The 24,823-nt window shown below is 45.7% G+C and overlaps 1 protein-coding gene across 1 annotated transcript; it reads right to left on the bottom strand.

Moving 5' to 3' along the window:
• Positions 1-818: 818 nt before the first annotated feature.
• Positions 819-9,424, bottom strand: LOC138889644 (uncharacterized). The gene is made up of 7 exons (XM_070172977.1): positions 9,284-9,424; positions 8,678-8,794; positions 3,906-4,007; positions 2,764-3,069; positions 2,571-2,680; positions 2,303-2,441; positions 819-950 (listed from the first exon to the last, which is right to left on the bottom strand). The coding sequence occupies exons 1-7, from the start codon at positions 9,422-9,424 to the stop codon at positions 819-821; spliced, it is 1,047 nt and encodes a 348-aa protein (XP_070029078.1).
• Positions 9,425-24,823: the final 15,399 nt, after the last annotated feature.

Below are 24,823 nucleotides of genomic sequence, written 5' to 3'. Positions count from 1 at the left end.
CTAACCTCTCAGAAGAATAGGAGACTGCCATAGGAATGAAATGCGCTGACTTGGTCAGCCTATCAATAATGACCCACACTGCATCGAACTTCCTCTGAGTCTGTGGGAGTCCAACAACAAAGTCCATAGTGATACACTCCCACTTCCACTCGGGAAGCTCAATCCTCTAAAATAAACCACCAGGTCTGTGATGCTCGTACTTCACCTGCTGACAGTTCAAACACCGAGCCACATATTCAACAATATCCTTCTACATCCTTCTCTACAAATAATGCTGCTGCAAATCTTGATGCATCTTAGCGGCGCCCGAATGAATAGAGTATCGGGAACTATGGGCCTCCTCTAAAATCAACACCCGAAGTCCATCCATATTAGGCACATAAATACGACCCTGCATCCTTAAAACTCCATCGTCTCCTAATGTAACCTGCTTGGCACCACCGTGCTGCACCGTGTCTTTGAGGACACACAAATAAGGATCATCATACTACCGACCTCGGATACACTCCAATAAAGAAGAACGAGCGATTGTGCAAGCTAATACACGGCTCGGCTCCGAAACATCCAATCTCATGAACTGATTGGCCAAAGCCTAAACATCCAAGCAAGTGGCCTCTCACCGACCGGAATATATGTAAGATTACCCATACTGGCTGACTTTCTACTCAAAGCGTCGGTCACCACATTGGCCTTTCCCGGATGATATAAGATGGTGATATCATAGTCCTTAATAACTACAACCACCTTCTCTGCCTCAAATTTAGCTCCTTATGCTTGAACAAGTACTGTAGACTCTTGTGATATGTGAACACCTCACATTACACGCCATATAAATAATGTCTCCAAATCTTCAACACGTGAACAATAGATGCAAACTCCAAATCGTGAACAGGATAGTTCTTCTCATGAATCTTCAACTGCCGTGAAGCACAGGCAATGACCTTGCCATCCTGCATCAACACCGCACAAAGTCTAATACGAGAAGTGTCATAATAACATGTATATGGCCTTGAACCTGTGGGCAATACCAACACCGGTGCCGTGGTCAAAGCTGTCTTGAGATTCTGAAAGCTCACCTCACACTCGTCCGACCACCTGAACTGGGCACCCTTCTGGGTCAACCTAGTCATCAGGGCTGCAATAGATGAAAACCCATCCACAAACCGACGATAGTAGCCTGCCAAACCCAAGAAACTCTGGATCTCTATAGCTGATAAAGGTCTAGGACAATTCTTGACTGCCTCTATCTTCTTCGGATCAACCTAGATACCCTCTAGTGATACAACATGACCCAGGAATGCAACTAAACTCAACCAGAACTCTCACTTCAAAAACTTAGCATACAACTGACTGTCCCTCAAAGTCTGAAGAACCACTCTGAGGTATTACTCATCCTCCTCTCGGCTGCGGGAATAGATCAAAATATCATCAATAAAGACTATCGCAAATAAATCCAAGTAAGGCCTGAACACTCGGTTCATCAAATCCATAAAAGTTGTTGGGGCATTTGTCAACCCGAATTACATCACCAAGAACTCATAATGCCCGTACCGAGTGCGAAAAGCTATCTTAGGGACATCAGATTCCCTAATCCTCTACTAATGGTAGCTAGATCTCATGTCAATTTTCGAAAATACCTTGGCACCCTAATGTTGATCAAACAAATCATCAATCCTCGACAATGGATACTTATTCTAGATTGTAACCTTGTTCAACTGCCGGTAATCTATACACATTCGCATCGATCTGTCATTCTTCTTAACAAAAAACACCGGTGCACCCCAAGGCAAGACACTAGGTCTAATGAAACCTTTTTCAAGCAAGTCTTGCAACTGCTCCTTCAACTCTTTCAACTCAGGCGGGGCCATACGATACGGCAGAATAGAAATGCGTTGAGTGCTCGGAGCCAAATTAATGCAGAAGTCAATATCCCTATCGGGTGGCATACCCAGAAAGTCTAAAGGAAATACCTTAGGAAACTCACGAACAATAGGCACAGAATCAATAGAATCACGAACATATGCCAAATAGGTCAAACACCTCTTCTCGACCATACGCCGAGCTTTATATATGAGATAACACTACGGGTAGAATGACCAGGAGTCCCTCTCCACTCTAAATGAGGTAAACCCAGCAAGGCTAAGGTCACAGTCTTGGCATGATAGTCCAAGATAGCATGGTAAGGTGATAACTAGTCCATCCCCAATATGACATCAAAATCAACCATTTCCAGAAGTAATAAATATACACAAGCCTCAAGGCCACCAATCACAACTATACACGAATGATGTACTTGACCTACCATAATAGAATCAACCACCGGTGTAGACACATATACATGAGAACTCAAAGAATCACTAGGCATGACTAGATACTGTGCAAAATAAGATGAGACATAGGAGTATGTAGACCCTGGATAAAATAGAACCGAATCATCTCTACTACAAACCAGAACAGTACCTATGATAACTGCATTAGAAGCCACAGCCTCAGGCCTTGCTGGAAGAGCATAACATCAGGGTTGAGCCCCTCCACCCTGAACTATAACTCTGGGACAGCTTGCTGCTTACTGGTCTCCACCTCTAGCTGCCTGACCTCCACCTCTAATACCTCTACCTCCACCTCTAGCACCTATACCCCCACCCCTAGCTGGCGGAGCGGGCGGTAGAACACCTAGCGCCTGAACCATAGAACAGGGACCCTGCTATTGTAACTGAATACCCACTAATCTCGGACAATCCCTCCGGATAAGACCATACTCACCGCACTTAAAGAATCCACTTGAATGCTGCGGTTGAGGAAACTGAGACTGACCCTGGTGACCTGAATGACCACCCCAAAAACTCTGGAGCGGCGGTGCACTGATAGGAGTTGGTGGTGCACTGTAGGACTGTTGATTAGAATACTGCATATAAGGACAATGGCCACCTGAAGCGCTGTGAGAAACCTGAAGTGCTGACTGAAAAGGCCTAAGAGGATGGCCTCTACCATACAAATCTCTGCCTCTAGACGAGGCACCACTGAATCTGCCTGAATGATGAGGAATCTTGTAAGACCCCTGACCACCCCCTGCAATAGAACCATCTCAAATATTGGCTGGCTCCTGAAAAGAAATCCCACTCCCCGTCTCCTTAGCCATCTGAAGTCGAATAGGCTGAATGAGTCCCTCAATGAACCTCCTCACCCTCTCTCTCAGTGGAAAGTATGATAAGAGCATGATGGGCCAAATCGATGAAACTAGTCTCGTACTGAGTAACAGTCATAGAACCCCGTTGGAGACGCTCAAACTACCTCCGATAGATCTCTCTCTGGGTGATAGGGAGAAACTTCTCCAGAAATAGCTGAGTAAACTGCTCCCGTGTCAAAGCTGGTGATCCAGTTGGTCTAGCCAAACAATAATCTCTCCACCAAGTCTTGGGGGATCCAGACAAGCGGAAAGTTGCAAAGTCAACCCCATTTGTCTCCACTATCCCCATGTTCCTGAGAACCTCATGACAACTGTCTAGATAATCCTGGGGATCCTCAGAAAATGCACCGCTGAAAGTAGTAATGAAGAGCTTGGTGAACCTGTCCAATCTCCACAAAGCATCGGCAGACATAGCGGCTCCATCACCGGTCTGAGCTACCACAACTGCTCCAACTAGCTGAGCTGCTGGAATCTAAAACTGGGGAGCCATTTGCTCCGGAGTGCGAGTAGCAGGAGTCTGGGCTCCTCCTCCAGCCTGAGAGATAGCTGGTGCTATAGGAAGTAAGCATGCCCGGGTGACACTCTCCATAAGGCCCACTAGATAGACCAGAGCATCCTGGAGTATTGGGCTAGCAATGAACCCCTCTGGAAGCTGAGCTGGGCCCACCAGAACTACCTAGGCTGGAACCTCATCATCAAAGTCAACCTAAGGCTCTACCGTTGGTGCTATTGCTCTAGGCTGAGCTCTGCCTCTCGTGGGAGCTACTACCGGAGGCTCGGGCTGCTGATTAGTGGATGAGGAAGCGCGTGTTCTCGCCATCTGCAAAAGAGCAGAGTAGAAATTCAATTAGCATTGAGAAACCAAACCGCACGATAGGAAAGAATAGATGTGAAGTTTTTCCTAACTCCGTAGCCTCTAGGGGAAAAATACAGACGTCTCGGTACTGATTCCTCAGTCTCTACTAAGCTTGTTTGTGAATTGTGAGACCTATGTAATCTAGAGCTCTGATACCAAATTGTCACGACCCGAATTTCTCCACACTTGGGAGTTGTTGTCATGAACCTAAAACCGGACCCGATCGTGATGGCGCCTCTCGTGAAGACAAGGCCAACCGACACATTTCCAATTCCATTTTAAAAAATTAAAAAATAAGCGCTTAGTTTTAAACATGATATAAATCCAAAGGTAAGCAGTGACAATACAAACAATTTGCGAAATACAACCCAACACAGCCCGATACTGGGGTATCACTTGTCATGGGCATCTAACAATCCCAACACAAGTCTGAAAAGCCTACTAAACTATTATAAAATAACTGATAAAGGGATAGAAATGAGATAAAGGGGGAGAAACACGGGACTACGGACGCCAAGTAGCTACCTCGTGGACTCCGAAGTCTACCGGGAGCTCTCAACTCACGCTAGCAGGATCAGTATTGCCTGAATCTGCACACAAGGTGCAGGGAGTAAAGTGAGTACTCCAACTCAGTGAGTAATAATCATAAATAAATGACTGAGAGATATGAAAACACGTAAGGCACATTACTTGCTATAATGAAGCAGTAAAAGAGTTAAAAACAATGATTCAGTAAAGATATGTAAAATCATATAAGTTCAATTTAACTTCATGAAATGCCTATTCAACAATTAAACAGGTAGACGACAGAAAAATAAGAAACATAAACATATAAAGGTTCGCCACTCGGGCACAATATCAACAAATCCGCCCCTCGAGCAATATCTCAGAACAATACCAGCCCCTCGGGCTATATCTCACATCACAATGGGTACCCGCACTCACTGGGGGTATGTAGACTCCTGAAGGGGCCCCTTACGGCCCAAGCACAATATCAAGCCATCTCGTGGCATCATCACTAGGCTATCGGCCTCATATCAACAAGCCACCTCGTGGCGTACAAATCTCAGGCCCTCGGCCTCATAATCATAATTAGCATTTCCACACAATATAGGCCCTCGGCATTACTCGGTCAGAATCTCACAAGCCACTCGAGCAACAGTAAAATATGATGCTCACCCCAGAATATTATTTAAAATATCATTTAAGTGTTAAAAATAGAGTAAACATGGCTGAGTTATAAAAATAGTAGAATATAGCATGACTGAGTTTAAATATAAAGTCAAACAGTGAGGAAATATCAATAAAAATCCCTAAGGATTCAAATAGTTGGCACGAGACCCAAATGTGGCATCCAACCAAAAACATGGTGTTCACAAATAGATTTTAGTCAAATACGCGGTAAAATAGCCATTCAGGACGAACTAAGCCAAAATCCCCAATAGTGCATGACCCCACGCTCGTCATCAAGCATGCGCGTCACCTCAATATAGCACAACGATGTGCAATCCGGGGTTTCATACCCTCAGGACATCATTTACAATCATTACTCACCTTAATCCGGTCCAAACTCTAGCCCACGATGCCTTTGCCCCTCGAATCGGCCTCCACTCACATCAAATCTAACCAAAATCAAAATCACGACGTCAAAATATGCAAAGGGAACGAAGTCCAAGCAAAAATAATCAATTTATAGCATAAATCCCGAAATTACCAAAACCCGACCCCTGGTCCCATATCTTAGATTCCGGTAATAATCACACCAATGGATTTCTTATCACTCCCCGAGTTCATACATACCAAAAGCATCAAAATCCATCTACAAACAACCCCTCAAATCTCAAATTCTAGGTCTCCAATTTCAAGCCCTAGTTCTTCCATTTTAGGCTTAATTTCTATGACTAATTAGATAGATTTCACATTCGAATCGAGTTTTAAGTCCATGAATCTTACCTCCAAGTGATTCCCCTTGAATCCCTCTTCAATCATCTTCAAAAAGCTCCAAAAACGCTCAAAAATGGTGGAATAAACCCCAAAATCGCGGACAAGATGACTATTTAAACATTCTGCCCATGCCTCATTTCCTTCTTCGCGAACGCGGTCAAGGCCTTGCGTTCGCGAAGCAAAACTCAACTTTGACCAGAAATTACTCTTCGCGATCGCGACCTGCCCATCGCAAATGCGATGCTTCTTCCGCTTGACCCTTCGCGATCACGTTACCTCACTCGCGAACGGGATGAATAAAACAACCCGAAGCTTACCTGCCCAATTTCTTCTATGCGAACGCGTCACCACCCCGCCAAAAATCCAATTTCGCCAATTCAATCCTAAATCTACTCTGAACCTCCAAAACTCATTCTGATCACGCTCCTAAGTCCAAAATCACCTCCCGAAGCTAACCAAACCATCGGAACTCACATCCGAGCCCTCTAACACATAAGTCAACATCCAGTTGACTTTTCCAACTTAAGCTTCCTCAAAAGAGACTAAGTGTCTCAAACCTTACCAAATTCTTTCCGAACCTGAGCCAAGCAACCCGATCACACATAGAACCGATAGACAAAGCAATAAGAAGTAGAAATATGGGAAAATGGAGTGGTAACTCATAAGACGACTGGCTAGATCATCACATCCTCTCCAACTTAAACAAACGTTCGTCCTCGAACGAGTCAAGAAACATACCTAAAGCCTCAAATAAGTGAGGATATCTGCTCCGCATCTCCTTCTCGGTCTCCTAAGTATCCTCCTACACGGGCCGACCTCTCCACTTCACTTTCACTGAAGCTATATCTTTTGATATCAACTTTCAAACCTGACACTCCAAAATAGCTACTGGCTCCACATCATAGGTCAAATCATCATCCAACTGAACCGTGCTGAAATCCAAAATATGAGACGGATCGCCAATATACTTCCGAAGCATAGAGACATGAAATACCGAATGCACACTCGACAAGCTGGGTGGCAAAGAAATCTCATAAGCCACCTCCCCAATCCTCCGAAGCACCTCAAAAGGCCCAATGAATCGAGGATTCAATTTACCTTTCTTCCCAAAATGCATAACACCCTACATGGGAGAAACCTTCAACAAAACCTTCTCACCAACCATGTAGGACACATCCCAAACCTTCCTGTCAGCATAACTCTTTTGCCTCGACTGCGCTGTACGAAGCCTCTCTTGAATTGCATTCACCTTTTCTAAAGCATCCTGCACCAAGTCTGTCCCAAATAGCCTAGCCTCACCCAGCTCAAACCAACCAACTGGAGATCTACACCGCCTCCCATACAAATCCTCATATGGAGCCATCTGAATACTCGACTAGTAGTTGTTGTTATAAGCAAACTCTGCAAGAGGTAGTAGCTGATCCCATGACCCTCCAAAATTAATGACACAAGCACGCAACATGTCCTCCAATATTTGAATAGTGTGCTCGGACTGCCCGTCCATCTGAGGGTGAAAAGTTATGCTCAACTCAACCTGAGTACCCAACTCTCGCTGCACAGACCTCCAAAACTGCAAAGTAAACTGAGTGCACCTATCTAAAATGATGGAAACTGGGACACCACGCAAACGAAAAATCTCCCAAATATAGATCTCTAACAATCACTTTAAAGAATAGGTAGTACACATAGGAGTAAAGTGTGCGGACTTGCTCAGCCGATCCACAATCACCCAAATAGCATCGAGCTTCCTCAAAGTCCGTGGGAACCCAACTACAAAGTCCATTGTGATCTGCTCCCACTTCCACTCTGGAATATCCATCCGTTGTAGCAAGCCACCCGGTCTCTGGTGCTCATATTTCACCTACTGACAATTGAGACACCGACCTACAAATCCCACAATATCCTTTTTCATTCTTTTACACTAATAATGTTGTCTCAGATCCTGATAGATCTTCACGGCACCCAGATGAATGGAATACTGTGAGCTGTGGTCCTCCACCAAAATCAACTCCTGAAGCCCATCTACATTGAGCAGACATATCCGACCCTGCATCCTCAATACTCTATCATCACCAATGGTCATATCTATGGCATCATCATGCTGAACTCTGTCCTTAAGGACAAGCAAATGCAGATCATCATATTGGCACTCTCTGGTGCGATCATATAAGGAAGACCAAGAAACCACACAAGCCAATACCCGACTGGGCTCCGAAATATCTAACCTCACGAACCGCAAGGCTTGAACATCAACTGTAAGAGGTCTCTCCCTAATTGGAAGATATGCCAAACTCCCCATACTCACTACCTTTTTGGCTCAAAGCATCGGCCACAACATTGGCCTTCCCCATATGGTACAATATAGTAATATCACAATCCTTTAGCAACTCCAACCACCTATGCTGCCTCAAATTAAGATCCTTATGCTTGAACAAGTGCTAGAGGCTACGATGATCAGTAAACACCTCACAAGACACGCCATACGAGTAATGCATCCAAATCGTCAACGCGTGAACTATGGCAGCCAATTCCAAATCATGAATGGGGTAGTTCTTCTCATGGGGCTTCAATTGACGAGAAGCATAAGCAATAACTCTACCCTCCTGCATCAATACACAACCAATACCAACTCTCGAAGAATAACAATACATGGTATATGAATATGAAACTGGTGGCAAAACTAACACTACAGCTGTGGTCAAGGCTGTCTTGAGCTTCTGAAAGCTCTCCTCACACTCATCCGACCATACAAATGAAGCACCCTTCTGAGTCCACTTGATCAAGGGTGATGTGATAGACAAGAATACCTGAACAAACAAGCGATAATAACCCGCCAAACTAAGAAAGCTGCGAATCTCTATGGCTGAGGACGGTTTGGGCCAACTCTAAATCGCCTCTATCTTCTTCGGGTCAACCTGAATACCCTTGCTGGACACCACGTGCCCCAAGAAAGCCACTGAACTAAGCCAAAACTCACACTTGGAGAATTTTGCATAAAGCTTCTCCTCCCTCAATCTCTACAACACAACTCTCAAATGCTCTGCGTGCTCCTCCTGACTACGCAAATACACTAGAATATCATTAATGAAGACTTTGACAAACGAGTCGAGATAATGCCGGAACACACTGTTCATCAAATGCATGAATGCTGCTAGGGCATTGGTCAGCCCAAAAGACATCACCAATAACTCATAATGACCATATCGGGTCTTGAAAGCTATCTTAAGAATATCTGAGTCCCTGATCTTCAACTAGTGATAACCTGAACAGAGATCAATCTTGGAGAACACTCTCACTCCCTGAAGTTGGTCGAATAAATCATCAATGCAAGGCAAAGGATACTTGTTCTTAACTGTAACTCTGTTCAATTGCATATAATCAATGCACATCCTCATAGTGTCATCCTTTTCTTCACAAATAGAACCGGCGCACCCCATTGTGACACACTAGGCCGAATGAACCCCTTATCAAAGAGTTCCTAAAGCTGCTCCTTTAACTCCTTCAGATCCACTGGTTCCATACGATACGACGAAATATAAATGGGCTGAGTGCCTGACACCATGTCAATACTAAAGTCAATATCCCTGTCTGGTGGCATGCCCGATAGGTCTATAGGAAACACATTGGGAAAATCCCTCACAGCTGGAACATAATCAATACTGGGAGTCTCTGCACCGACATACCTCACAAAGGCTAGATATGAAAGACAACCCTTCCTAACTATACAATGGGCTTCCAAGAATGATATTACTCTACTAGGAACATAATCAGTCAAACCTCGACACTCAATCCGTGGCACACCCGGTATAGCTAATGTCACTATCTTAGCATGACATTCTAGAATAGCACGACACAGAGATAACCAATCCATGCCCAAAATAACATCAAAATCCACCATACATAATAATAAAAGATCCACTCAGGTCTCTAGACCCCCACTAGTCACCACACACGACCGGTACACACGATCTATAACAACAGTATCACCTACCGAGGTAGATACATGAATAGGTGAAATAAGAGACTCACGGGGCATACCCAAATAACGAGCAAAGTATGATGACACATAAGAAAAGGTGGAACCGAGATCAAATAATATAGAGGCATCTCTGTGGTAGACTGAAACAATACATGTAATAACAGCATCGAGAGCAATAGCATCAGGCCTAGCTGGAAGTGCATTGAAACGAGCCTGACTGCCACCTGAGCGACCTCCTCCTCTAGGGCGACCCCTAGCTGACTGACCTCCACCCCTAGATGACTGGGTGGGTAATGATGAAGTAGCTGGCGTTGAAGTTGATGACTGACCCCTCTACTGAGATGGACCCACAAGACGACGAGGACACTACCTCCACATGTGACCTATCTCTCCACACTCACAGAAGCTCCCGAGTGCTGGAGAAGGGGACTGAAGGGAACCCCTAGCACCGGAATGACTAGCAAATGCACCTGGCATAGAAGAGCCCTGAACTGATGGAGCACAGAACGAACTCTGAGCTGGAAGGGCACTAAGTGATGACTGGCCCTGATGAGAACTATGAGAACCATGACCCGATGACGCCCCACGATAACCTGGGCAGCACCCTTTACCTGGCAGCAGTTCTCCGTTCTCTTTCTGGAGAAGTATGTGCTGCAGTCTCTGAGAGAGGAGCTGCGTAGGGAGTTTGAGTGGTTGCATCAGGGAGAGATGACTGTGATGCAGTATGAGATGAGGTTCTCCAAGTTAGCTCGTCATGCTATTTGGTTGGTTCCGATAGATAGAGAGAGGATTAGGAGGTTTGTTGATGGCCTCACTTATTATCTTTGTATTCTCATGACTAGGGAGAGGGTGAATGGTGCTACTTTTGAGGAGGTTGTGGATATTGCCCATGAGATTGAGTCTGTTCGTCGCCAGAAGAGAGAGGAGAGGGAGGCCAAGAGGCCTCGAGGATCTGTTAGTTATAGTGGTACTCCTTCGAGAGGTCAGTTTCAGCACGGCAGAGGCCGTCCATTCAGGCATGCTCAGCCAACACCAATAGGCCTACGCCTTTCAAAAGTCTCCCACCAAGTGAAGGCAGCTCCCGAAAACTGATAAGTAGTGAAAGTGACCCTGCTGGTCTCCAAAATACCTGTTATACAAAGCATCCTCTAACACTTATCCAAGAAACCCTTGGCATCCTCACCCTCTACACCACTGAAGGTCAAAGGCTGAAGTCTACTAAACCTCTCCAATCTATGCTTCTCGTCCTCTAGCATAGCAGGAACCACATTGTCCTGAACAACTGCCACCGACTGGGCTGGAGGCACCCTCGGTGTCTGAAGTTCCTGCACGACCTGCTCACGTGTGCGAGCGGCGTGAGTCTGATTGCCTCCTCCAGCCTGAGAAGTAGCTGCGACTGTAGTGACTGAAACCGCCTAAGCTAGGCCAGTGCAAACTGATAGAATCTGAACCAAGTCCTCCTGAAGACCCGGAATCACAATAGGCACAACGTGTGCCTAAGCTGGTGCTGCTGGAGTGTACACAACTAGGACATGATCCTGAATTAGGGCGGCTGGTGGATCTGCAGGTGCTGCCCTAGCTACTATGCGGGCCACACCTCTACCCCTACCACGACCACGACCGCATCCTCGACATCTAGTGTCCACAGGTGGTGGTACTAGTGGTCGTCCATCCTGAATGGTAGCGCGTGTCCTAACGATCTGTGAGAGAATAGAATAATGAAAGTTTAGTACCCGGATCAACAAATTTGCACTACAAGAACTTCAAGGATATGAAGTTTTTCCTAAAGATTCTGCAACCTCTCAAGGATAAATACAGACGTCTCCGTACCGATCCGGGAGACTCTACTAAACCTGCACATGATTCGTGAGATCTATGTAACCTAGGCTCTAATACCAACTTGTCACGACCCTAAACCCTGACTCGGTCATGATGGCGCCTCTCGTGAAGACAAGGCCAGCCAACACATTTCCAATTCCATTTTAAGCAATTAAACAATAAGAGTTTAGTCTTAAACATGATATAAATCCAAAGGTAAGTAGTGACAATGCAAACTATTTGCGGAATACAATCCAACATAGCCAGATACAAAAGCCTACTAAACTATTACAAAATAACTAATAAAGAGATAGAAATGAGATAAAGGGGGAGAAACATGAGACTGCGGACGCCAAGCAGCTACCTCATGGACTCCGAAGTCTGCTGGGAGCTCCCAACTCGCACTAGCAGGATCAGCAACGCTTGAATCTGCACATGGGGTGCAGGGAGTAAAGTGAGTACTCCAACTCAGTGAGTAATAATCATAAATAAATGCCCGAGAGATATGAAAACACATAAGGCACATTACAAGCTATAATGAAGCAGTAAAAGAGGTAAAAACAGTGATTCAGTAAAGATATGTAAAATCATATAAGTTCAGTTTAACTTCATGAAATACCTATTCAACAATTAAACATGTAGACGACAAAAAAATAAGAAAGATAAACACATAAAGGTTCGCCCCTCGGGCACAATATCAACAAATCCGCCCCTCAGGCAATATCTCAGAACAATACCAGCCCCTCGGGCTATATCTCACATCACACTGGGTACTCGCGCTCACTGGGGGTGTGCGGACTCCTGGAGGGGCCCCTTACGGCCCAAGCGCAATATCAAGCCATCTCGTGGCATCATCACTAGGCTATCGGCCTTATATCAACAAGTCACCTTGTGGTGTATAAATCTCAAGCCCTCGGCCTCATAATCATACTCAGTGTTTCCTCAAAACATAGGCCCTCGGCCTTACTCAGTTAGAATCTCACAAGCCACTCGGGCAACAGTAAAATATGATGCTCAGCCAAGAATATTATTTAAAATATCATTTAAGTATTAAAAACAGAGTAAACATGGTTGAGTTATGAAAACAATAGTATATAGCATGACTGAGTTCAAATATAAAGTCAAACAGTGAGGAAATATCAATAAAAATCCCCTAAGGGTTCAAATAGTTGGCAGAAGGCCCAAATATGGCATTCGGCCCAAAACATAGAGTTCACAAATAGATTTCAGTCAAATACGTGGTAAAATAGTCATTCGGGACAGACTAAGTCACAATCCCTAATAGTGCACGACCCCACGCTCATCATCAAGTGTGTGCATCACCTCAATATAGCACAAGGATGTGCAATCCGGGGTTTCATACCCTCAGGACATCATTTACAATCATTACTTACTTCAATCCGGTCCAAACTCTCGCCCGCGACGCCTTTGCCCCTCGAATAGGCCTCCACTCATCTCAAATCTAACCAAAATCAGAATCACGATATCAAAATACGCTAAGAGAACGAAGCCCAAGCGAAAATAATTAATTTATAGCATAAATCCTGAAATTACCAAAACTTGACCCCCGGGCCCACGTCTCGGATTCTGGTAATAATCACATCAATGGATTCCTTATCACTCCCGAGTTCATACATACTAAAAGCATCAAAATCCATCCACAACGACCTCTCAAATCTCAAATTCTAGATCTCCAATTTAAAGCCCTAGTTCTTCTATTTTAGGCTTAATTTCCATGATTAATTAGGTAGATTTCACATTAGAATCGAGTTTTAAGTCCATAAATCTTACCTCCAAGTGATTCCCCTTGTATCCCTCTTCAAGCATCTTCAAAAAGCTCCAAAAACGCTCAAAAATGGTGGAAATAAATCCCAAAATCGCGGACAAGACGACTATTTAAACATTCTGCAGAAGCCTCATTTCCTTCTTCGCGAACGCGGTCAACGCTTCACGTTCGCGAAGCACAACTCAACTTTGACCAGAAATTACTCTTCGCGATCGCGACCTGCCCATCGCAAACGTGATGCTTCTTCCTCTTGACCTTTCACGATCGTGTTACCTCACTCGCGAACGCGATGAATAAAACACCCCGAAGCGCAGCTACCCAATTTCTTCTACGCGAACGCGACACTACCCCGCGAACGTGATGCACAAACACTAAGCCCTTCGCGAACGCGGATCTTTCCTCGCGAACGCGAAGGCTTAAACCCCAGCCTTCACCAACTGACCCTTCGCTAATGTGAGGTCCTACTCGCGAACACGAAGGCCATTTCCTTTGTAACACTGATCAACAATTTCTGCAATTCCAAATATCATAGAATGGTCCGATTGACCACTCGAAACTCACCCGAGGCCCCCGGGACCTCAACCAACATGCCAACATATCGCATAACCTCATTCAAACTTATTCCAACCTTCAAAACGCTCAAAACAACATCAAAACACCAAATTCGCATCGGATTCAAGCCTTAGAATTCCAAATTCTTCTAAATTACGCTTTTGATCAAAAACCCAACCAAACCACGTCCGAATGAACTGAAATTTTGCACACACATCCCAAGTGACTCAACGGAACTACTGTAACTCTCAGAATTTCATTTCGACCCCTAAATCAAAATCTCACCTACCAACAGGAAATCATCAAAAATCTAATTTCACCAATCAAGCCTAAATCTACTCCGGACCTCCACAACTCATTCCAATCACGCTCCTCAGTCCCAAATCTCTTCTCGAAGCTAACCAAACCATCGAAACTCACATCTGAGCCCTCTAACACATAAGTCAATATCCGGTTGACTTTTCCAACTTAAGTTTTCTCAAAAGAGACTAAATGTCTCAAACCTTACCAAATCCTTTCCGAACCTGAGCCAACCAACCCGATCACACATAGAACCGATAGATAAAGAATTAAGAAACAGAAATAGGTGGAGATAGAGTGGTAACTCAAGAGACGACTGGTCGGGTCATCACAGTCATGATGGCGCCTACTAGTGAAAGCTAGGCAGGCCGACTATTTGAACAAATTACCTTTTCCCATTTTAATTCTTTAACAAATATGTGTGCGGTGAAATCAGAGAGGCCGGTTTCTCCTTGACAAAATGCTTCTGAGGGTGATCTTGAAGGCTCGGGATCTCGAGTCGGTCACTTCCCTTAAGATCTGTCGATGCCCGGCCAAGGACAATGCCGACCGAAGTCCCGACGAATGCAGGAATCTCCCAAAGAATGCATCCGGGATCGATCAGGTCTATTTGAGCAGCTCGACATCGGCCCACGGATACGTCATAAAGCTAGCCAGTTGTCCCATCCTCTTTCCTTTATCACGCAACGTATCTAGTACTAAGTTTGGGCTCTCCCCCTCCTATAAAAGGGGAGCGCTAACACCCTGTAAAGGAGAGCTCCAACTATTCTACTCAAGTGCAATAATCTCTCTCTCTCTCTCTCTCTCTTCTTTCTAACTTGCTCGTTCTCACTGGTTCGGGGCCACTTTAGCATTTGTCGCTTTCTTACTTGTTCTTTATTTATCACTTGGCCTTGGCCATATAGATCTTTGTTTGATCATAACCTAACTGTTATCCAATTCCCGACTACACCCAATAGCTCAAGCTCGACCCGGATATTGACCCCGATGTCCGCCATCGACCGGTCCTATACTTGGGCAGCCGGCCTCTCGATTTGATTACTGCCTCGTTTTGGCTTGTATTTCATCATTAAACTTCATATTCCTAGTATCATCTGCTCTCACAACTAGAATAAAAACAGATCACGTATTTTTAGAATCCCATTTACAAATTTAATTTTTTTTACCATTTTCACGGTAAATAGTTTGGTGCCCAATGTGGGGCTAAAAATAATAGTGATTATTTTCTTGTTGGTTTCATTTCAAAAACGCAAGTTATCTTTCACACTTTTTCTTGCCCAAGATCTTTGCTTTCAGGACAGAGTGCCTAGCTCGGCTAGTGAAATGGGAAATCATAACCTCAAAAGCGACAGAGAAAAGGGCACGACTGCTCTAGAGACTGGTACACCATCGGGTTCAACCCGGACGGAAGGGAAGGTTCTCCAACATAATGTCAACATGATTATTGGGGGAACCAGCGTTCCCCGATGGCCCATGTCCAAACGAATGAGAATGTCTCTGCGTAAGAGGAACCGACCCGAAAACACTTACCCGAAGAAACCCTCACATTCAGCGAAGAGGATCTCGAGGCTATGATGGAACCGCACAATGACGCACTAGTAATTTCGTTTCTCTTAAGCAACACCAGGATAAAGTGTGTGCTCGTGGATCCAGGCAGCTCAGCCAACATAATCAAGTCAAAAGTAGTAGAACAGCTAGGGCTGCTCAATCAAGTTGTTCCCATCGCTTGAATCCTCCACGGCTTCAACATGATCGGAGAAGAAATGAAAGGAGAGATCACCCTCCCGATCGACACGTCTGGCACAATCCAGAACACCGAGTTTCAGATCATCGACGGCGACATGAGATACAACGCCTTACTTGGCAGGCCTTGGATACATAACATAAGGGAAGTTCCCTCGACCTTGCACCAGGTGATACGGTTTCCCACAAGGGATGGAATCATGACCATACATGGAGAACAGCATGCAGCGAGGGAAATGTCCGCGGTCCACCATGAGACGCCAACCCCCATATGCCCGGTCTCGGGCGAGGAGAGAAGCGTGCAGACCCTTGAAGACGATAAGGAAGACTTCTTTGCCCCCTGAACCTTCATCTCCCCCGAGGAATCGGATGCAACCAAGTCAACAGTCGAAGAGCTGGAGTAGACCATTTTGATCGAGCACCTCCCGGATCACAAGGTATACCTGGGAATAGGGCTGACCCCCGAACTCAGGATAGGGTTTATTCAATTTCTTAATAATAATATCGACTGTTTTTCCTGGTCCCACCTAGATATGATAGGTATCCCACCGGAAATAACCTTCCACAGGCTAAACGTTGATCCCAAATTCAAACCCATGAAGCAAAAGAGAAGACCGTAGTCCGAGGTAAAACATGCCTTCATCAAAGAGGAGGCAGTGAAACTCCTTAAAATCGAATCCATTAGGGAGGTAAAGTATCCCGAATGGCTAGCTAACGTAGTGGTAGTGCCTAAAAAGAGGAACAAGCCAAGAATGTGCATAGATTATAAAGAATTGAATAAAGCATGCCCCAAAGATTCCTTCCCGTTGCCTAATATCGATCGTCTAATCGATGCTACGGCCGACCACGAGACCCTTACTTTCCTCGATGCCTACTCGGGGAACAATCAAATCTAGATGAACCCTGAGGACAGGGAAGAGACCTCATTTATCATGAAATATGGTACATATTGCTATAACGTAATGCCCTTCGGGCTAAAAAATGCGGGAGCAACATACCAGCGCCTAGTTAATAAAATGTTCGAGCATCAAGTAGGTAAATCAATGGAGGTATATATTGATGATATGCTAGTCAAATCCCTGCGTGCAGAGGACCATCTAACCCATTTGCAGGAAACTTTCAACATCCTCAAAAGCTATAACATGAAGCTCAATCCTGAGAAGTGTACCTTCGGAGTAGGCTCAGTCAAATTCCTAGGCTTCATGGTTTCAAATAGGGAGATTGAGATCAACCCCGACAAAATAAAGGCCATCGAAGAGATCATAGTGGTGAACAACGTAAAAGTCGTCCAATGGTTGACATGGCGAATCATGGCCCTAAGCAGATTCATATCGAGATCATCAAACAAAAGACATCATTTCTTTGCCCTACTCAAAAGAAAGAACAACTTCGAATTGACTCCAGAATGCCAACACGCCCTAGAAGAACTGAAACAGTACCTGTCTAGCCCGTCTTTGCTGCACACACCCAAGGAGGATGAAACGCTATACATGTACCTGGCCGTGTCCGAAATAGCGGTAAGCGGTGTACTGGTTTGAGAAGAGCAAGGTATGTAATTTCCTATTTATTATATAAGCCAAACCTTGGGGGACGTCGAAAACCGGTACCCCCATCTGGAAAAATTGGCTCTCGCACTGATAAGAGAATAGCGCAAGCTGAAGCCTTACTTTCAGTGCCACCGCATCTACGTCCTGTTGACTTATCCCCTCCGGGGTGTACTGCATATACCTGAGTTATCGGGTTGATTGGCCAAATGGACATTGAACTCAGGGGGTATGATATCGGCAATCAACCTTGGACGGCCATCAAGTCCCAAATACTAGCGGATTTTGTAGCCGATTTCTCGCCATCCCTCATGCCCAAGGAAGAGAAAGAACTTTTATTAAAATCAGGCACGTCCTCCGGGGTAGGGACCCTATTCACAGATGGTGACACAAACATAAGAGAATCCGAACTTGGTATAGTCCGAAAGCCGCCCGTCGGCGGCCTAATCAGGCAATCCATAAAAACCATAAAACTAACCAACAAACAAGCCGAGTATGAGGCTATGATTGCAGGTTTAGAGTTGGCTAAAAGTTTGGGAGCCGAGACTGTCGAGGGAAAATGCGATTCGCTCCTCGTGGTAAGCCAAGTGAACGGAAGCTACGAAGCCCAAGAAGACAAGATGCAAAGGTACTTGGTCAAAATCCAAATCACATTACGTCATTTTAAAGAATGGACCTTAGTCCATGTACCCGGAGAGCAGAACAGCGACGCTGATGCCCTCGCAAACCTGGGATCCTCCGCTGAAGAAGAAGAAGACCTGCTCCCCGGAGTTGTCGTCCAACTGTTCAAATCTATGGTCGAAGAAGGTCACGTGGAAATTAACTCCACCAGCCTGACATGGGATTGGATAAACAAATACATCGTTTATCTGAAGGCCGGGAAGCTACTCGCAGATCCAAAAGAATCGAGGACCCTACGAACCAAGGCGGCCCGGTTCTCGCTTGACGAAAATGGGGCTCTGTACAGGAGAACTTTCGATGGACCCCTAGCATTATGCTTGGGACCGAGCGACACAGATTATGTGCACTGAGAGATCCACGAGGGCAGTTGCAAAAATCACTCTAGGGATGACTCCTTAGTCTAAAAGGTGATCAGAGCAGGCTACTATTAGGACATCATGGAAAAAGATGCCAGGGAATTCGTTCAAAAATGCGACAAGTGTTAGAGGTTCGCTCCCATGATCCACCAGCCCGGCAAACAACTGCATTCCGTTTTATCACCATGGCCATTCATGAAATGGGGAATGGACATCATCGGCCCTTTGCCGACGGTACCAGGTAAAGCTAGATTCATTCTGTTTATGACTGATTACTTCTCAAAATGGGTAGAAGCGCAGGCCTTCGAGAAAATAAGAGAGAAGGAAGTCATCAATTTTATATGGGAACACATCATATGCCAGTTCGGGATCCCGTCCGAAATAACATGCGACAACGGGAGGCAATTCATCGGGAGCAAGGTAACATAGTTCCTTGAAGACAACAAAATCAAAAGAACCCTGTCGGCACCATACCACTCGTGTGCGAACAGCCTGGCCAAATCTACGAATAAAACCATCATTCAAAACTTGAAAAAGAAATTGGAGAGCGCCAAGGGAAAATGGAGAGAAACGTTGCCCGAGGTACTGTGGGCATATCGGACAACTCCAAAATCAAGCACCAGGGAGACACCTTTCTCTCTAGTATATCACGCCGAAGCACTGATACTAGTGGAGGTCAGGGAACCAAGCACCAGATTTCGGCATACCAATGAGGGATCAAACAACGAAGCCATGGCAATGGCCCTCGAGGTGCTCGATGAAAGACGGGAAGCCTCGCTGGTTCGGATGGTTGCCCAGAAGCAGAAAATCGAAAGATACTACAATAGAAAAACAAATCTCCGATACTTCGGGATCGGAGACTTGGTCCTGAGGAAGGTTACTCTCAACACCCAAAACCCTAATGAAGGGAAGCTGGGCCAGAATTGGGAAGGGTCGTATCGTATCCTTGGGATAGTTGGAAAAGGATCATATAAGCTTGGCACCATGGAGGGCGAGCAGCTTCCGAGTAATTGGAATGTATCGATGCTTAAGCGGTATTACTGCTAGGGCGTCCGGTTGTAAAATGCGACAAATATCCTCGAGCAAATATCGAACTCTTTTCCTTCGACCGGGTTTTTTATCCCGAAACAGGTTTTCACCGGAAAGGTTTTTAATGAGGCAACGTCCACGCACTTCTCAAAAAGGATTCAAAGAGCCTACAAGACTTCCTTTCCAATCAGCTCTGCCCCGGGAAAATGACGAACGGGGCTCCAATAGGAAACAATGTACCGGATCAAACGGTCCAAGGAGCCGCGCTCGTGCGAGCCGAGCTCACAACAACGAAGCAGCATGTATTTATGCTAGGAAATAAAAGAATATCTTTTAGCATCTCATACTCCAGCAAAGGAAATCTCTGTATACTCTCGACAGGGGTCCCTCCATCAAATGCGCCCCAAAATACTCGGAGATGTAGCGTCAACAATTTGACACCCACACGACCCCAGGGTCGGAACTCCGGGCTCATATGGCCCCAAAAAGGCAACTCCGAGCTCACAAATAGCGGCCTTCGAGCCAAAGCAAACTCGATGACTCAGAGACTGTCATCAATCGACATGCACTAGAAAACCCTAAACTGTAAGACCCCAAGCGGGCAGACTCGGTGTAACCAGATCTATTCTACATCGCAACAAAAACTGTAAGACCTCAACAGGCATGACAAACTATAAGACCTCAACAGGCATGACAAACTGTAAGACCTCAACATGCATGAAAATTTGTAAGACCTTACTACAGGCATAAAACTGAAAATCCCGAAGTTTAGGCTATACGTCGCATTTGTAAGAATCCCGAAAGGGAATACCCTCGGTTTAGACGCCTAAACTATCATTCGGGACCAAAATGGCTCCGGCCAAAAACATATGACTACAGTCAAAATAGTTGATCCAGCCAAATTAACACAACTCGAGGACGCCCGACCATCGCTAAACCAAATCGTAGGCCATTACTTCGAATGTACTTCGAAAAGAACCGGTTAAAATAGGCTTCCCTCAACAGGAAAACGAGTTTCGACCATGTCAGCTCCAAATCACAAGGCTTCGACCTACTCACCCTACGAGCTAAAAACCTTCCGAGGTGCTGGAACATCGCTACTAACGACTTGAAATCGAGGTTCTTCTCGAACTGACGACCGGTCAGGAAAAATAATTTCAAAAAGACCTTAACGAGAGGAATACAATGCCTACAAAATGCCTATGGGAAATAGCGTAAGATCTATTGTTGCCATCCAAATAAGCCTCCGGGCTGCACACTAAAATGTCTCTACGACCAAACAACGTAAGAGCCATGTCGCCAGCTTGAAAATTGACAACTTGAGGATTAAAATGAGCTCGAGTCGTAACCCGATTGGGAGATCGAATCCAAAATAGTTAACTATACAAGCCTCCGGGCCGCATATTAAAAGGTCTTAACGACCAAATAGCGTAAGAGCCACTATCACCAGCTTGAAAATCGAAAAAAACTTTAGGTTCAATTGAATCTCGAGGTGCAACGTGACTCGGAGGCTGGACCCAAAAGAGTTGAAACAACAAACGACCAAGGGCAAGAAATAAAAACCATCGTCATCCGCCCATGCAGGCACAAAAAAACTTGAGGGTCAATTGAAGCTCGAGTCTCAATGCGACTCGGAGACTGAACCCAAAATAGTGGAAGCAACAAATGCCCGAGGGAGAGAAATAAAAACAATTATCAACCTCTCATGCAGGCATAGGAGACTGGAGGTCTAGTAAGCTTGAGTCAAGGCCGGGCTCAAAGATTGAGCCTAAACAACTGAGCAAAGCACATAGGCCCCAACGCCTACTTACGACAAAAGTCGCACTTAAAAGCCTCAGGGCTTACCTAATTAGCTCCGGACCCACAAGAACACAGAAACCAGCCCGCCTAGTCAAAGACAATTTGGGAAGAGATACAAAGAAGATAAAGCTTCAAGTTTTCTCTTGTTTTATATATACGCAAAAGGCGCGCTCTCCATCTACAAACATGTTCTGCAAACAACAAATACAAGGTGGAAAAATCTATGCTCCACCCCAAAAGGTTACGGCCTACCGGCCCCAGCCTCGCTCTCCGTGGCATCGGCAAGAAGCAACCAAGCATCACGCTCGACCGCCTTCACTCAAGCAAACCCTTCCAGAAGGACGGAACCCCTGGGGCAAGTCTCTTCAACCACCTCTCCCGAGATCTACGACGAACGTATCCATCGTTCCTTTTCTCACGATTGAGGGCCCGCTCTAACTCAGCTCGAACATCAGTAACGTCCTTCAAATGGGTCGCCACTCCCTCATCGTCCTCGGTCCGACTCAGTACTGCATTATTCCGAGCACCAATTATTTTTAACTCGGACTTTTGAGGAATCATAATACAGCTTCGCAATCATGTCCACTCAAATCGAAGTTTGAGCTTGCATTTGAACCTTCAGTTCACTACAAGCATTCCTGGCTCGGTCGGCTTCGCCCCTAAGGTACTCCTGAGCCTTCGCTTTTTTTCTGCAACTAAAAAATAAGCAAAAGCCTAAAAGGTTGAAAAGGCGAAATGCTTACCACAAGAAGGCTCCTGCCTCATTAAAAGGCTTCTATAATGCGAGCTCTGATACGCTCTGAAATGCCAGTGCACCGACTCAGACCCTCCTTCTCCTCGCCAAGAAGCCTAAGGTACTTGCCCTCATCCAGCCCCCCCCGAAGTCTAGCCCCTTGGTGGAGCAGCTTAAGCCTGAGCCTATCGAGGTCTTACGGAGGGAAAACTTGATAAGAAAGGGAAGATCCGAGTTGCGGAAGAATCATGCTGAAACTCACCACGAAATAAAGTCGGCGGACCTCCACGAAGGTCGAGCACACTCCTGTTGGCCTAACCTTTTTTGGCCCGGAAGAACCAACCCCGGTCGGGGCGTAATTACTAGAAAGAACCACCGCTCCGTAACCAAGGACTCCAGGAACAACAGGCTCGGATGATGCGCTCTCCTTAGAAGCACAGGCCCATCTTACCCCTGTTAAAAGCTCCATCACATTATGAGCACATATCTCATTTATTGTTGTCGTCCCTAGCTCGGAAGCCTACAACTCCTCCCCCTCTCTAGAGGGGGCACAACCTCGCCCCTGAGGGACCGTCTAATGCCAACAATGCCCGTACGAACACGAAGGAGGAAGGATGGCAAGACTCCTAAATTCGCTATCACCGCAAACAGAGTTGGAAAAGTACTGGTTGCGCCGCCCAAAGAGTATCGTTCCATTTTTCAAACAAATAATGCAGGTTCCAAAGGTATTGTATCAGCGGTTAACACCCGAGTGGAGCGACTTATCCATGCCCGGTCTCTGTTGTCCCCCAAATAACAGCCGTCAAGGGCATGTTCCACTGGCATCGTGGAGCCAGCAGACTCTTATGACCCCCGGGGAGGCGGAAGTAGCCTTACGTTACGTATGGGAAGAGCGGCAGAAATTCAAAACTGACCAAAGACACCAACCATCAGCAACACCTCCAGTCCCGAGGTAATACTCAACCTTGAAGACCTCCGTCGTAGTAAGACGGCGCTCCAGAGGGCCAACAACGCCTTCACCAACACAACATTGGCACACAGATTCAAAGGCCTCCGCCAAGGGAAACTATCTTGCGAAGAAATAGGCATTTTTTAACAAACACCCGTATGAAACGGGCTTCGGGTGCTATCTAGGATGGTCCGAGCACGGGCAAGCCTCCATTCAGAGACCGCCTGCAGGAAGTCACTGGCGTCCCTGGTCCATGGATCCTCGAGCAAGTTTCTTTTCGAGGGTTATTATGAGGCCCGAAAACATTATCGATGCCTCCACGCAAGGATGGGGTCTCGGGGGCTCGAGGTTATTGGCCTTATTCGGGTTCGGTTCGAGAAATCACGAAGAGCCCCGTGCGAAGCCGTTTTTATCAATCGAAGGCCGAGAAGAATACTCGCATCCGAGGTCAATATCACATATGAACAAAACAGGACCGTGCATTCAGAGCTGCCAAAAACATAAAGAAATATAGCAAGTATCGAAGGAAGGAATCAAGGAAATATCTTGTATTTATAAAAAATATTCGCTTACAACTACCCTCGAGGGGTCCTTACATATGATTACAAAATCCCGCAGGAGGATCCTTACGTAAAAGTAGAGAAGTTCAAAGGATATGCATACAACAAGACCCAAAGAATCTAGCATATTCCCTAAATGCGGCATCTTCATCATCACCCCCCTCAGGCGTATGACCTCAAAGACAATATCTTCCAAGTCTAATCCCCTCGGGGACCCCATCCTAATCCTCCCAAAATGGCATCTTCAAAAGGAAGGATATAGAAGAGGAAGGCGGGGGAGAAGAGCAAAATGACGAGGGAGAGGCTGGAAGAAAATAAGAAGTGGCTGGGTGAAAATTTTGGCTAGTACGAACTCCGCCAATACTACCATTTTGAAGCCACTTCTTGAGACGTTGCCTCGGCCCGGGAGGCAACAGCTAGCAGATACTATCGCCATACCCTCCAGGAATCCAAAAGGGGTATAACATGCCGAGCCAAGGGAGGAGGGTGAGTAGCGGTGTATAATCTGAGCCCCCTCTTGAGCAGCGATGCATAATCCAAAGTATCTCCCATGGTCGGAGGAAATCGGCCCTCTGCCTCATCGCCCCGAGCCAATGGCGACTGCAACAATAGCAACAACAACAACAACAACAATAGCATCACAGTGGCAGAAATTCATCCAACCAAAAAGGGAACGAGAGTTAGGCCAAGGCACACATGACGTAAGATCTTGAGGCCATGAACCTCAAACACAATGAGATGGCAAAAACTAAAGATAACAGGAAAGGAGGAAAAGACGGGTATCAAAGGAAAATTGAATAAAAAGCCGACCACAAGAAGCCCCATTTATAGGGGGAGGGAAAAGTAATCGACGGCGCCTTTTCCGCCCTAAAAAAGCGTAACAGGAGGCACAATCAATGCGTTCATGGAAGCTGAGTCGGTAGCAATAACACAACCCCGAAGAATGAAGAGTCGCGACATTTTGGATGATCCTGGAGAAGCAAAAAGGCAAAATGCCTCAGCACTT

Source organism: Nicotiana sylvestris, chromosome 4 (genome assembly GCF_000393655.2).
Source record: "Nicotiana sylvestris chromosome 4, ASM39365v2, whole genome shotgun sequence".
NCBI lineage: Eukaryota > Viridiplantae > Streptophyta > Magnoliopsida > Solanales > Solanaceae > Nicotiana > Nicotiana sylvestris.
The sequence above is the reverse complement of the archived record's forward strand: the minus strand, read 5'-3'. Positions and strand labels throughout refer to the sequence as shown.